We start from the raw sequence: 15990 nt of genomic DNA on the forward strand, positions 1-15990 counted from the left end.
GAACTTTTATGTATTACTAACAGCATTGAGTTTAATAAAGTGCAGGTAGACCTTAAAACACTTACAGTATAAGATGAGAGCATATTTTACATTTTTATAATAATAATAATAATAATAATAATAATAATAATAATAATAATAATTAGTTGTATTTATATAGTGTTTATCTAGTGGTGTGAGTGTGTATCTGTGTAACTGTGATGGACTGGCGTCCCGTGCTGAGTGTATCCTACCTTGTGCCCATTGCTTGCCATATAGGCAAGGATAGGCTTCCCCATGACCCTTTATTGGAGCAGTTAGAAAACAAATGGATGAGTGGATCCCATACAATTTTACATATAGATGAAGAAGCAATTCATCCAACACTGAAGTACAGCATCACCCTGGGTGACAAATGGAAGACATTTTGTGTACCAGCAGCTCCACCGAACTGGAGATTAGGTTGAGGAAGCTAAAAACTAAAAAGGGACCTTGAGGTTTGCCAGGTTGCCAGGTTGTTCAGGTCTCATTTTCTTTGTTTTTCCAAAATGGTTGGTTTGTGAGGCTGGGTTCTGAAAGGTAGAGTTGTTCCAAAGTATTAGTCCTCTCACATTTTGGCTTTGCTCTGTGGAACCACTGAACCCCAACAAACTATAGGTTTTAGATTTTTTCTTAAATAAATAAAAAAAAATAGAAATATCTCTCACATCTACTTATTTTTACACCTAATTCCTGGGGTTACTCTCACTTTTTCTTCCGCTGATGTAAATAAAAGTGTTTTACTGGGTCTTGTTTCCTCTGCATTTAACTGGATAAGTCAAATGATCAATTCTCAGCTACAGTGATGAAATGGAGAGTACCTATTTATTCAGCAGGGTATTTATCAGAGTAATATACATGATATATTTTGTTCAAGGGTACATCCAATATCCCACCTGGGATTTTAACATGCAGCACTTTGAACTTTAGATTCCCTTATCTCTACTCCATGGTACTGTCCAATCTCCATTGTCATACACCTAGACTATAACCTAAAACCTATAACTGATTATAAACTATTTAATTTAATAATCATTATACACTACTGCTTTCTTAGAGTGTCTAGAATAAAATTACATTCTTTAAGCAAGAACTGAGAGCTTCATGTTAATTAACTGCATTCCAACATTTTTTTAAATTAACATTATATTTCAAGTGAGGCACATCCCTAAGACAACCTGCTGAAAGATGAAACGTGCCGGCGACCCACAATTTAAGTAGTTTTATAATGAGATTGCTGAAAATGCAGTATAAAACATTGACTAACAACCAAATGAGCTCATTTTCTACACTTCTGTAAGGAAAAACAAATGGTATTAACATTTGCAGAGTTCTAAAAAGACTGATCGCAGGCCAGAAGGAATGGACAGAACAAGAAATTAGATGATGATCAAAACAAATGATCAAATAATCTTAGCACTAATAAGAAGAGTAAAATGACAGGTCAACATTAGCCAAGTACCATACAGCACACAAAGCCAGACCTTTCATATGAAAATACAACCACTGAAAACAATACTAAGAGCCTTTTGTTTTAGCAAAATGAGACAGTCTACATTTCTCTCAGCTTGTCGGCAAGTCATTCCACATGATACTAGGCCTCCTGGTATTTTTCTATTTTTTCTCATTGCGTTACTGATTTGTTATCATATAACATGCTTCCTCACAACTTTCAAGTTAGTCATTGGAAAAGCCTTGAGAACATAAGCAGTCAAAAGGTTCCTAGTGACATGGGATCAAACATATCGTTAAAGATGAATGGAAAAACATTGTAAAAGTGAGGTTATAAATCTAAAAGTAACCGTAAGGCAATATATTTAATGAAAGTATAACTCCTGAGAATTACTGATTCTATCATGGTTTTGTTTTGCTATAGATGTTAATGCACTCAGACTGAGCTTTTCCTTACCTGCCTTAATGATCTTATATCACTTATGCAGCAAAAGGAAATTATTTTCAGCATGGAATTAACATTAGCTTGTTCCTCTGCAGCCCGCACACTGACAGCTTCCCAAAACCTATACAGTAGGTTCTCTTTGTTAAAAATTAAATACATCTAAGTTAATGAAAATTCCCACCAGTGTTTTTGCCTCCATTTTTACAGTTTAAAATCCCTAGTGTGGAAAAGGTGGTTAAAGAAAAGGGAATTTATACACACAGCCACAGCAAATACAACTGTTAAAGACACTACAGTGAAAGAGTCACTAAACCGTTTAGAGGAACTATAATGACTGTAACCTAGAGATCAGGCTTTCATTGTGTTACTGCTGTACCTCCAAAAAAAGCAAAATAGAAAGAGTTAGTTCTGGAATTTTTATTTTAATAAAAAATGAAAATGATGTCTTTCCTTTGCTCTTTCACGATTTTTTAAATCTATGTTATTGTTTGATAAGAAAGGAGTTGAGATAATGTACATCATTATTGCAAGTGGAAAGATTGAAGTCTGTAAAAAAACATCTTTCAATATCCCCGTGGAACATTTACACTTGACCAGGGTCAGCCAGATGATAAAGACACAATTACTAAACCAGCGTGTGCACAAACTCCTGGTATAGCTCTAATAGTTCAGCTAATTCAAATTCCTTTTTCAGTTCCTCCAGAGATGAATAATCTTTAACTTCAAATGCTGGAAGCCTGAAACAGTAAGAAGGAAAGAGAGAGAGATTACTTAAAAGTGTCAAAGCCTTTACTGTTTGTAATCAGGGGCTAATTAATGATGTGACTGTGGCAATGTAGAGGCTGTGCATGAAAACATATGTTTGTATTATTTTAGATGTATTCTATAATTGTTGTATTAGATAGATTCTTGTATAAAACAACATCAATAAATGTGAAGTAATTCTAAGATTCTGATTTATTCTAAGAATTATTTTTTTAAATAAGAACCAATATGCAAGTATATAACATAGGTTTTAGAAGGTGTTAACTATATTACACTTTTAGACATCACTACACTGTCCTTCAAACCACAAAGCAAGTTCTTAACTGTTTGTGTGCTGCAGGCAGCTGTGCTTCCCAAAGGACACGCATCATTTTTTCTTTGCATTTCTTTCCAGATGAATCAACATCCACCTTTATTGTCTTCTGAAGAAGAAGGTATTCCTTGAAATAAAGAAATTAAAAAGCTGTCATGACCACAAGCTCACTTAAACCAACAAAATATCAAGAAACCAAGAAGACACAAAATGATCTTCTAAAACTATCATCACTGCGTTAGAAATTAAAGGCAGTTATCAACAGAGTAATTCCTTCCATTACAAAGTACAGTATTTGAAAGAAAAATAATGCAGGCTTGCTTTTACATATTCCACATTCAGAGAGTCTGTTTCTTATCCTCCCATCTTCTGTCACTAAAGCTAATAATGATTTTCAACAGGACAAGGGCTTTTAGGTTTTAAAAGGGGCAAACATAAGAAATGTGCATCTTTTCTATCAATTCACACAAAAACAAAATAAAAAAAGCTTTAATTTTAAAGATATTTCAATACGACTTACAAAATACTGAAAATACTTTTGTTCATTTTCATGGCAATTTATAGCTAATTTCTTTGGACATGTTTGCATATTGTTTTAACAGATCAAGGTTCCTCACTTTCACTTACCATGGATCTCAATCTCAAGTGATATGCATTATAGAAATCCGAATATTTGCTTATAAAACTATTAAGCCCATTCAGACAAGTGGATGGTGAAATGTAGTCTACACACAAATAGGACCCTGCAAAATACTTTCACTTGGGGGCGATAACAATAAATACAAGAGGGCTCTACATCCACAGCAGTTCTACCAATTTACGAACCTTTTGAGAACACCTATGACGTTAGTGCCCTGTGGTGTCAAGTGTCATTGTGCACAGGCCCAATCATTTGCGAACACGATTCCATTGCTCCATGGTGCAGTTTTAATGTTACTGTTGTTTGATTAGGTCAACTGACTTTTAAGGGCCTCCTATGTGACATTCAATTTCCCTTTGTGTGCAATATAAGCGGCTCTTCTTTTAATTTCCTAGTAGCCCTTTTAAATACCTTCTGGTGTTTGAAATATGAAAAAGCACAAAAAAACTGACAAGATTATAAATGAGAGACATGCATCTGGTCCATCACAAGAGTCTTTCCACTCAAGTATAAATGCTATCATCTGCAAGCTATAAAATGACTTGATTCCTTTTTTTTTATTTCCATTACTTTCTGGGCATGTTGTGAAAGGGCAGGACATTAATGATCAGATCCTGAAATTTACAAGTTGCACAGTGAAACAATCATATACTGTAAGCAACTTTGTACTAAACAGAAAACCATGTGAAGACTAAGTGAAGAACACTGTGGTTTATGTCAGTATACCTTTGTATCATATTCCTTTGATAGGGTACATCAGTTCCCCCAAAACAGGATTTAGAAAGTAGAAAGCTAGTCAGTTAATAGTTCCACCATTGACAAGTCTACAGGAGTCTTTATGAAACATAAAATTAAGCATCTCAATTATTAGTTTTTGTTTTGCCAGTAGGTCAATGTTTATCTACTGTTAATTTGTTTTATCCTTATCTACACTGACCATTTCAAATCAAATCACAAAACAAGTTATTATGAAGGAATCAGAGGTTAAGACAAGACAAATTGGACAGGACAGATATTGCATTGGTGAACAATGGATGCCAAAAAGTTTCACCTTGAAGCACAGAACAGAGTTAGTAAATCAAATGATGAAAAGCAGGATGCCAAATGATTTAACAAATCAATTAAGAAATATAAAAATAATTTTGTAATGGGGACCAAAATATGTTTCTTTCAGTATGACATCAAAAAACCAGTACAGGATGAAGTAAAATGTATCATACACAAACATGGGAAACTTCCAGACAATAAAAGGGAGATGACTGTGCACTAAATCAGTATTTCACTTGTGTGCTCACCAAGGAAGAAATCATCAACATGCCTCAGGCAACAGGAGGACAAAGTCCTATACTGAACAGTATTAGCATAGAAGAGGCAGAAGTGTTTCAGTGACTAGAAACTCTCAAGATTAACAAATCTCTATGCCTGTTTGACACTCATGTCAGATAGAGTACCCATGAACTTGAGAACTGCTTATGTACTGCCCATTCATAAAAATGGTGATAGAACTGAATCAAGTAAATATAGATCAGTAATGTTTTACTTCTATTACATGTAAGATTATGGTAATCATAACTAGACCTAAATTTGAGTGCAAACTACTGTATATGGAAGTAAAACCCTAGGAGATGGATCAATATGGATGAACCATCATGGGTTTAGAAAAGGTAGATCGGACTTACCAAACTTGTAAATGTTCTTTGAACCAGCAACAAACAGTAATGGACACAGGGCATACAATATGGGATATACAGAAAATCAAAAAGCTTGATAGAATTCCTCAGAGAAGAGATTAATTTATTGACAGTAAGTTTGCAGAGAAATGCTTAGCAGTAAACACAATTCAAATGTAAGAAACACTCTGAGAAAAAAAGAAAGGAGATAGATAATAGTACAGTAGGTTTAGGTCCTATCTGCACTGCAATATCCAACACCCACATTCAAAGTTATAGGCTGATAGAAGATACTTGAAGTCCTTTATTTCTTCTGCGCAACTGTTTCCTGACTTTCTTAAACCATCACTTTTTTCCCCCCTACAGAGGAGGTATATTTCTATCCTTATAATATATTTAGGATTCAAGGAAGGGCAAGCCTTTGTCTCGTAAAGAAAGAAATAAAAGCTATTTTTCTTGATCTTTTGATATGTTCACTTTGTATTATTGTAGGCGACAAGTACCCTAACTGTCAAAAAGCAGAAGCGAATACAGCTCAATCCTCTCCTATGCCCCAGGGAGGCACAGAGATAAGCTTTACTAGTCAATAACTCTGTGCTTCCAACCTTATCTGAGCCTCTGTGGAGATAAGTTATTAACTGATGTACTTATATTTGGGATTAAATTCTTCAATACTACCATGCAACGTATGCAATAATACTATTGATAAATATTTGGAAATAATTCACATGTAGTTTCACACCACAAATTTAGTAAATATTTTAGATATTGTGGATGCAGAAAAAGATAAGAAAGGTTGGATTATCTCATGAATCTGCAGAGCTCGAAAGAAATACCTGTGTCTTTGGTTATTGTCTTCATTTTGTCTTTTTCTTTTAGGTAACACAGATTCATAGTGATTTACAAACAAATGAAAGACACAATTCTGCTGAACATATAAAATACTTCAAAAACAGCCTTATAAGCAAAACATGCACTGGTCACAGTTATGTATCCGCTTACAAGTGCAATAAATTATGTCGAATAAGAAATCAGTAATATATGTAGTTTCCAGGGCTAGATAATTGTTTCCATATAGGGTTAGGGATCTATTAGTTACTGCAGAGACAAACAGTGCTCAGAATTCGTTATTTCTTGAACTTCCAATTGCCAAAACTGCTGTGTCCTAGCTATAAAGGTTAATTGAATTATGATCCTTCTTTGCTGCTTTCTTCCTCTTCTACAGTCGTCATGTAATTTGGACCAGAAAAGGCTTTAAAACCTTGCTGTTCTAAACAACAGTAGCAGATGCAGTTGGTGTAAAAACATTTATTTAAGGTACAGCATTATATCAACTATAACTAGCTATAATTTAAATTATAAAGAATACTCCAATGCACAAGTACCTTAATGTTCTCCTTTGTTCCCTGCAGAAGAATTAGTATCAATTTCCCCAAGAAGAGCCTACCAGTGAGTTCCAGTTCTGAGGTCCATTTCTCAATCATTTTTGTATATTTGGTTTTTGCCCTCATGTGATCGATCAGCAACAAAGCAGTCCATGTCTCTTGCTCACATCTCTCCCCACAGCTCCTGCCAGGACTTGAATAATCTGGGGATTGTTCAGCTGTAGTAATAGCTGTAAAATTCTGCTGCAACCACATCAACAGTTCGTGAACCATGGGCTCCGATATAAGCATTGATGCCCTTTTAAGTAAACTATGCTTTATATTGATGCACTGTTTTCTGGTGAGTTGCTCAGAGCTGATAGAGATATCGGGCAGACAGAATGGATATTCTGGGGGCAACTGAAATACCAGTTTCAGCAACAGTTTTTCTGAAAATCTTTCGAGAGCCATCTGGATTCTAAATATGAATCCTTTCGTGTCTGTTAAAAAAAAGATGAACAGATCATTAGATCATCATTGTGCGCAATGATGAAATGTAAATTATAGGGTAATTTATACTATTGAATTTGCTTGTTATTTTAAAATAAAAATATAAACATGTCAAATTAAAACACTTTTATATTTCTGTGGGTCCGTTTTGTTTTTCTATAATACATAGGGCAGGTTTAAACTTTTGCAATCACCTCAAGGAAGAGCTTCTTCAGCTGTTCAAACAGTTTGCTTCACATTAGCAATGGGCTCACTGCCATTCTCGTACGTGTAAGTAAATAAGCACTGAAGAATTAAAGAGTATAGTTACACAGGTATTTTTTGCAGAAGTGATAGTAAAACCTTAATCACCCTATTAATCTCTAAGAAATAAGCTGCAATACCATTATGATATGGGTGGTAAACAGTACAATGTGCTTAAATATTTATAACATTTAAAAATTATCTGCAATTTGGAAACTATCACTCTTAGACTAATGTTTGCATCTTTAATATTGCAAAACTAGATTAAAACTACCCTCTTGAACAGTACATTCTGCAAAACATTTTTAATACATATAGAAACACAATAACTGCACTTAAAAGCAAAGATTGTTTGGGGTAAGAGGGCCATCTGCTGTTAGTCCAACAAAATATATTTTGCAAAAACCGGACTAAACGCCATTTTATAATGCCGAGTACAAAACAAACCTTAATGTTAATGTACTGGCACGCAATTTATTGTATTGAACTTGACAAGTATTTTTTTTAAATCAACCTATAGAGCAAATATTTTAATCCCTACTTAAAATATTTGATCATATTTTGGTTTTTTACACCTATATTGTTGTTAACGATATTTTAGAATATAATCTTCTGCAGGATTGGTTATATGTATAGCGACAAACAGCGAAATAACTTCTAAATAATGAAATTCACAACATCGCAAATATGTCAGTGATTAGGTTAACTCCGCCCAATACTGCAGGCTCAGAGTAAATATTACAGTATCACTTTAAAAAGTCGTTGTGCTCTGTGTAACAATTTGCAAATTGCAAAAAAAAAACTTACCCGACTGTTGTAGCAACTCAAATTCATCCTTTTCACAGTAGATAGCGGTTAAAACAGAAATTTCTTCCAATGCCGTTCCAGACATGCTTTGCGTTGATTACATGTTCTATATGCTGTCAAAAATGTCCAAAAAGTATGTGACTGTATGTGGTTATCAGCATCAGCAAAAGTCCTTGACGTAACGGTGTCCGATCAGCCATATGCTTCCTTTTCAATGGTTCCGGGTTTGTTGATTTTTGGCTGCAGAGCCATCATGCACTCCTATAAAATTCAATTTGAAAATACATACCGTATTAAATATTTGACAGCATCACATTTACAATTCCTCTTTATAATATCCTGCTATATGTAAACGTAGAGCCATAAGTATTTTGTTTGGTAATAAAAGTTTATTGAGGCATATTTAGAAATTACTCAAAATAATTGCGTTATTCTCCTTAAAGTAACTGTCATCACAATACGAAAAAAATAAGTTAACTTCGTTCATAATATTGGATATCAATTCACTCATTGCATTAAAACCTGTTAAAGTTTTTGGTAAAGTCTCAATATAAAAGTATTTAAGATAAAATACCCTGATAATGAGAAAAATGTATGTAGTAAAATTCTTCTAAGCCCTAATAACTTACCAAACCTTCTTAACCATTAGCAAAAACTTATGGACACTATGAGAAGTAACCAAACAATATTCGAGAAAGTTGAAATAAAAAAATGAAAGCTGAATGAATTCTTACTGGTAGGGATAGTTACCATTTTCATTAAAATCATTCTTAAACTTAAATGGAAAGTTTAACAGGCTTTTAGAAACTGCTCAAACATTGTTTCATTTCTTCTCTTTTCAGCATGGAATAAACCTATTACTTGTTCCTTTGCAGGCTTTTAGAAAACCGACTAAAACAACAGAAAATGTTTTGGGCTAAATCCTGTGTATAGCACAGAAATTCCACCAAATGCAACACCGAAAAGGACAGATACATATCAAATATGTAAACTTAAAATCGCTTAAGCTAAAGTGTTATATGACCTTAAAATAACTCATTGAGTTGTAGAACTAGAGTGGAAAGAAAAAGTTTAATATCCAAGAAACACCCAACTACAGCAATATAAATGAAGGTGGACAGTTTCCTGGCCTGAACTCAATGTTCTTTCTTGTTATAAAAAGATACAATGAAGGCTAACTTACTCATTATTATTAGAATTCTGATGATAGGAATAATAATGCTTTCCCTCAGCAAAGGATGAGAAGAGACTTAAGACCTTTATTGTTTTTGAAACAATGCACAAATAAAGTCAGTCAGTCACAAATCTCAACAGTTTGGGATGTAAAATTCTACTTAGTAGAAAGACTTGTTAGATTAATACTTGGGCTTGTCTTGAAATGTTCTTAAAACACTGGTCACCCTTCAAAAATCATTCAGATGTTGTGATGTCATTGTTCTACAGCTATGGCCAAAATATCAACAGACGAATACATATACTTTTATATAATCCAAGATGTTGTGCACGTCAACAGCTAAAACAAGACATTTTTACAGATGGGATTGCAGCAGTCAATTATACCCTGATCTCCAAAATGATGACGAAAGGTGAGTTGGCCAGCCCTTTTAACTTGACAGACACTGCATTTGCTTGCGAAATTGAAGTAAAATAAACAGATGCATATACAGTCATGCTTGAAAGTTTGAGAACCCATTGCAAAACTTGAGATTTTGTTTTTTTAACCACAAAATGCATAATCAGAATTTGTCACTACCTAATTGTAATAGAGTATAAGTATTCACACATTTGAGTGTTTTGAAAGAAAAGTGTCACGCAGCAAAATAATGCACACAGTATACAGAAATTGTGCAGGTGCAAAAAATAAGTGAACCCTTAGTTGTATGACTTACATCAAGGTAAAGCAGGATCAGGTGGGTCAATGACAATGTTAACCAATTAACCGAGATAACCCATGAAATTGAAGATCTGAAATGATGTGTTAGGGAGGAGCAAACATAAATAATTGCAGGTAAATGTCATCTATGGAAGGGTCACCAGGAAGAAGCCTCTACTGTGAAAAAAGAACAAAGGTGCCCGTCTGAAGTTTGCCAGGGACCACCTGGACAAGCCTGAAGAGTTCTGGAAGTATGTTCTCTGGACAAATGAGTCCAAAATCAAACTATCTGGGCACAACAGGAGGGCCATGTTCAGCAAAGAGCCAGCACAGCCAACCATCAACAAAACTTTATCCATACTGTCAAGCATGGTGGTGGGAGTGTCCATGTATGGGGCTGTTTTTCTTACTCTGGCCCTGGGCAACTTGACATCACTGAGGGAATCATGAATTCTGAGAAATATATCAAGAAACTTGAGAAGAATGTTAGACCATCAGTTCGAAAGCTCAAGCTGGGAATAAAGTGGATGTTTCAACAAGACAACAATCCTAAACATTCAAGTAAGTCCACTAAAGAATGGCTTAGGAAGAAGTTGCATGTTGTGGAATGGCCAAGCCAAAGCCCTGACCTGAATCCTATTGAAATGCTGTGGCAGGAGCTATAGAGGGGAGTTCATGCAAGACATCCTTCAAACCTCACAGAGCTGGCGGAGTTTTGTAAAGAGGAGTGGGGAAAAAATAATTCCAGCAAGGTATCAGAGACTGATAATTGGTTATAGGAGGCGACTGTGTGGAGTTATTGCTGCTAATGGAGGTGCCACAAGTGACTGAATTAAATTTACTTTTTCACACAAGAATATCTGGCGATTGTTAAATATCACAGTCTGATAATCTATGAGTTCAAATCCCCTTTAATGTGTGGGAAGTCTTTATTTGGGATATTCAGGAGTTCAGGTTCATATAATATTTAAAATAATGACCACCTTGAAGAGTTCACAAACTTTCAAGCATGACTATATAATAAAACCTCAATTTTAAGGATTGTAATGTGTAGTATTCTAAAATAAGAAATGTTTCCTTGCTCTGCTCTACATTTCAATAGCATTCATATATTGGTGCATGACTACAGTAATAGTTATTCACATCAAGGCTCCAAAAGTACCCCTTGTCACATTGCTGCAATGTATAAGTAACAAGTAAACGTACACGTCCCTCCTTCTTCAGGTTACTGGAGTTTTAAAACAAGCAATGCTTATCAAAACTGAATGCATTGAAAACTGTCCAATACAACAACAAATATCCATTGAGTAAAGTTTCTAGTTTTTCTTATCAAACACAAAATCAGATTTCAAACATACCTTTGCAGATGAGATTCTGAAAGTTATTTTTCCAACAATTTTAAACATTTAAAACTCAATGTAAAAATTGTTAATAGTGATCCTTCTATAGATAAATGTTACTAAATACTACAAAGACTAGGCACAGAAGATAAAATGTATGCAACTCACTTGTTGCATTTGACAAATGCATCCCTAAAATTAACAATTGAGTATATTTCCATTGTAGTTCAGGTGGGTAGCTGCGTCAGCATGTGTAGGCTGCAAAGGAACAAGTAATAGGTTTATTCCATGCTGAAAAAAAGAAGAAAGAGAACAACGTTTCGGCCGTGGAGCCTTCTTCGGGTGTTGAAGAAGAAGACCTGAAGAAGGCTCCACGGCCGAAATGTTGTGTTCTCTTTCTTCTTTTTTCCAGCATGGAATAAACCTATTACTTGTTCCTTATTTCCATTGTACCCATCTACTGTATATAAACTGGCAGAACAGAATAGGAGCACATAAATCATTGTGGTTGAAAACCTAGTTATCCAAGAGCTCTGAATTAAAGTTTACAGCATTAAATACTACACTCTTCCCCCAAGCATGTCTTTCATTACTTAATAAAATGTGCAATGGTGAACAACTGAATCAAAGATTAGAAAAGAAATAGAACTATTGTATCAAAGACCCTAAAGAAAATCTGAAACTAACAAAATAAAACCTGTTTATCACAGCCACTGAGTCAGCGGTGAAAAGTACAGATATAGATGGACGCAAGTTATATTATTCCCAGATCTGTCAGATATGTCACAAAAGTAGCTAAAATGGCGTTTTTCAAATCCTAACATGGACATCCTTATCATAAATTAGGACTTAAGAACATGTTAGCTCTTCCTATCATTTTTGGAAAGAGGGAAGAATCAGCTGCGTGATGAAGATTTATGAAGTCCAACGCCACCAAGCCACTTTCATTCGATCCCACACGGCACCAAGAGAGTCATAGGCCGGACGAACATCCAGAATTGTGAATTGATAGTTTTCCTTGTTAACCGCTCCACCGTCATAGTAATCAATGACGTATCGGACTTCCTTTCCACAGCGATCTACAATCCAGTCATGTCTGTCGAAAGGTAATTCGTATCTGCTGGAACAAAAACAATGAGAAGAATAAAAATTAGATCCCCCCAAAAAAGTCAAACACAAAACACGTCAAACTGCAATTCGGGGCAAGTCAAGCCATTCCATAATAATAGTAAGCTTCTAAAATGCCACCAAATTTCATAGATCATCCCACTGAAGCCACATGTGCTGCTTTCTGCCGTTATGCAAAGGAGCGGTCTTTTACTACCGAGCACTTATATATGACACCCTTACCAGCACCCATGGATGCACTAAAACATCCAAAGCTTTTGGATGTGAACAAACTAGGCAAAACAGGTCTCAATGTAACCGGAACTTATAGCTTACCCCATCCAGGAGCGAATCCTAGCTCTTGGAGAGTATTCCTTGGCTTTACCCCCAAAGCGAACCAGGGTGGGTCCACAAGGGCATTCCCTAAAAATTGTGAGAAGACCATTAAGGGAAGCAACAGGCATTCAAACAGCTTTTAAGTATTTTAACGCACACTACACTGTATAGGCTTCTCCAAATATATATTGCATTTATTACAAACTTGAAATAGTATTGTATAAACTCACTTTGCATGGAGGGCTTCCCATTTTAAGATTTCATGCCAAGCCTGCTCATTGTTTTGGTTGTGAATTTTGATAATATTGGTCATATCGCCTGGAGAAAGGTCATCATCTTTCCAGCGCCACCTAGAAGAAGTTGAGAGTTTTCAGTTCTGATGCATAAGCGCTAAAAGCACTACTTAAAGAGAAGGTATATTATATTTGCCTACCCCTTTCTAAGCATTGCATTCCAAAACATCTGTTCAGAGGGATAGACCCAGTTCTTTTCTGACCCAGCTCGAGGAATATTAGACTCCTCTCTTGCCACAGACAGAGAGAAGGGCTGATCTGGGGCAGGGGTCTGGTTTGGAGGAGGCATCTAGAAGTGAAAAAAACAGCTTTATTCTTACACAGCAAAGTAAAAACTTTAAGAAGCTCTAATACTCACAGTTTCTGTATTTTCAACTAGCTTTCAAATAGGTTTTGTATATTTTCAAAGAAATTCACATTTAATTCATTCATGTACTAACTTTGAGGTTAGACTCTTTCCAAACAATTGTAAAACGTGTTATTTTCATCCTTCTGATGATATGAGCAGGAACCATATTGCAACCAAAGCACCCAAAATAAAAATAATAAACTGAAAGAATACTTAATTCAAATGGGGAGGTGGGGGGGGGGAGAAATTCCCCTTTGTAAATCACAAGCTTTTTAAATTTAGAAATGAGTTCAGAATTTGTTGGGGGCACTTTTGGTCTTGCCCTTACCATATTTGCTGGGTCAATGTCACTAGATCTATTCTTTTCTCCAGCTGCTGCTCTCATTGGACACTCCACATATTCATAAGCTCTTTCCTGATGAGCTGGACCAGGAGGGCTCTCTTCTGGGACTGAGGCAGCGGTCTGGTGCATGGGACATCCAGGTGGTGGGGAAGCTGGGGAACAAGCATTAACAATTATTTGAAGACTAAGATTTCAGTTTTAAAATGGTGATTTTTTTTATTTGGCTAATGGGCTTTGATTTAGATTAACTACTTAAACCAAACCTCCATTACTTTTCTATCCCCTGGAAGGTTTTTCTAAGTAGCAGGTTTTACATTTAACAATACAAATAAAACAGCGGGAAAGGTAATTAACAAATGAGATGTCATTACTGATAACATTACTCACACAAAACTGGAAAAAATGCTTTGTTTCAATTAATTAGTTTTACAAAGCTATGACACACACTTTCAGCTTCCAGTAATTAGTCATAAAATGTATAGTATTTATAAACATATTCACATCCACATGTTTAAACAAATAAAAAAGACAACTTTACGGATGATGTGCCCATTTTGTTAACACCATTTGTAAGTGGTTATTTTGTGACACAACCTTCTATCACTGAAATGTTTTTTACCAAGTGCTGAAGTAATTGCAAATTCAGTTTCTATGAGCCTTTACCTTATGTTTCTATATGCAGCTCCTGATTATAAGGTTTACTTATAGTGTTTGATAGATTTATAGTAACCCTTCCTCATCCTAATTCAGGTGTAATTCATGTTGTGACAAAAAAATTAAAACAAACATTTGCCTTTGCACTCCGTTTTATATTTATAACATAAATGTATCAGTCATGAACCACCTTTAAATAAAAAAAAAACTCTTACATGGTTTACTTTTTTGGTGCATTGGACACTCTTGTGGAGATGCAGCAGTGTGCTGAGGTACTACTGTCCCTGCTGCCTGGACTGTAGACGTAGCACTGGATGCATTTGCGCCCATCCTTGCAGATAAGATACTCACCAGCCTCAAATGACCCACCTGTGAACAAAAAGAGATTATTTTCAAATACGTAACGACTTAGCACTATGACTTACATCTAGATCTTTTTGCTGCAGTATTTCCCAGATAATGTTATCTGTACCATATGTACCGCAGACGTCCACAATACCACTTCTCAAATACTTACAGAGCGGTACACAATTGCAGTACAGTTTGACTCTTTTGTGCCGAGTCCTGCCTTGATAAAAATTAAGCAGTCTTCAAGATCAAATTCGGCCACAGCCCATCGGTTGTTTGCTTTTCTACCTGACCATACTATCAATTAAATTAGTTATATGACACTCTTCCCCTATGTCAACGATACGCGCTCAATAGCCTTGGATAATTATTCTTACTGAACTGTATTCCACCTTGAAAAACTGAGCATTACAGGTACAACGTACAGCTTTTCATACGGACCATACCTAGTAACTTTGTTGATAGCTTCTGTTATATGACTAGAAACAGACGTTTTGTAATGTAATACGTAAAATGGAGGAAAAAATACAGAGCTAAAGCAAATGCATTACGTAGTTCAGTGTTGAATAACCAGAAGATTCAGACCCCTACAAACGTATCAATACACGTGTCCGCTTTCTTTAAAAACAAATCTCGTCTCTATTTGAGGTTTGGATGTACATTTATACGTCTACATAACCAAACATATAACTTCATATAATACATTTTAAGTCAAATACCCAGTGCAAATATTTTATAAAAATACTCACCTCTCCAGCATTGCTCTCTCCAATGTCACACACAAACCACCAACTATCCACAATCCTTTGCTCTTAAGCATCGGTCGCGTAGATATGACGTAACTAAGCAGAGCCCACCCCGAACAGAAGCGTATACGGGCCTTCCAGAAAACGTAATTTCCTCTTCTAAACCGCGTAGCTGTACTTCCATTGGTCATTTCCTTTAAATTATTATGCTTACTTTACAACAACAACAACAACCTGGGGTTGTCATGTGTCTTTCATGAGCCATACATTAATGATGACGGAACAGCTAATAGTGCTCTTAGAGTATATAACGTGATCTGTATTTAACAGTTTTGAGAAAATGTTTGTGAACCCTTAGGAATTAGCTATATTTC

The 15990-nt window shown here is 35.5% G+C and overlaps 2 protein-coding genes across 3 annotated transcripts; both read right to left on the bottom strand.

Moving 5' to 3' along the window:
• Positions 1-2317: 2317 nt before the first annotated feature.
• On the bottom strand, positions 2318-8542 carry rwdd3 (RWD domain containing 3). The gene is made up of 4 exons (XM_088598334.1): positions 8228-8542; positions 6689-7167; positions 3005-3120; positions 2318-2652 (listed from the first exon to the last, which is right to left on the bottom strand). Exons 1-4 carry the CDS (start codon positions 8310-8312, stop codon positions 2541-2543), a joined length of 792 nt encoding a protein of 263 aa, XP_088454460.1. The 5' UTR covers positions 8313-8542; the 3' UTR covers positions 2318-2540.
• Positions 8543-9466: 924 nt separating this feature from the next.
• Positions 9467-15740, bottom strand: hccsb (holocytochrome c synthase b). Of its 2 annotated transcripts, none has more exons than XM_088598333.1 (7): positions 15620-15740; positions 14738-14891; positions 13854-14020; positions 13317-13465; positions 13114-13233; positions 12884-12970; positions 9467-12557 (listed from the first exon to the last, which is right to left on the bottom strand). In XM_088598333.1, the coding sequence occupies exons 2-7, from the start codon at positions 14850-14852 to the stop codon at positions 12356-12358; spliced, it is 840 nt and encodes a 279-aa protein (XP_088454459.1). In that variant the 5' UTR covers positions 14853-14891; positions 15620-15740; the 3' UTR covers positions 9467-12355. The 2 variants fall into 2 exon arrangements, with proteins under 2 accessions (XP_088454459.1, XP_088454458.1); XM_088598332.1 differs by having other exon boundaries at positions 9467-12560.
• Positions 15741-15990: the final 250 nt, after the last annotated feature.

Source organism: Lepisosteus platostomus, chromosome 11 (assembly GCF_059453375.1).
Source record: "Lepisosteus platostomus isolate fLepPlt1 chromosome 11, fLepPlt1.hap1, whole genome shotgun sequence".
NCBI lineage: Eukaryota > Metazoa > Chordata > Actinopteri > Semionotiformes > Lepisosteidae > Lepisosteus > Lepisosteus platostomus.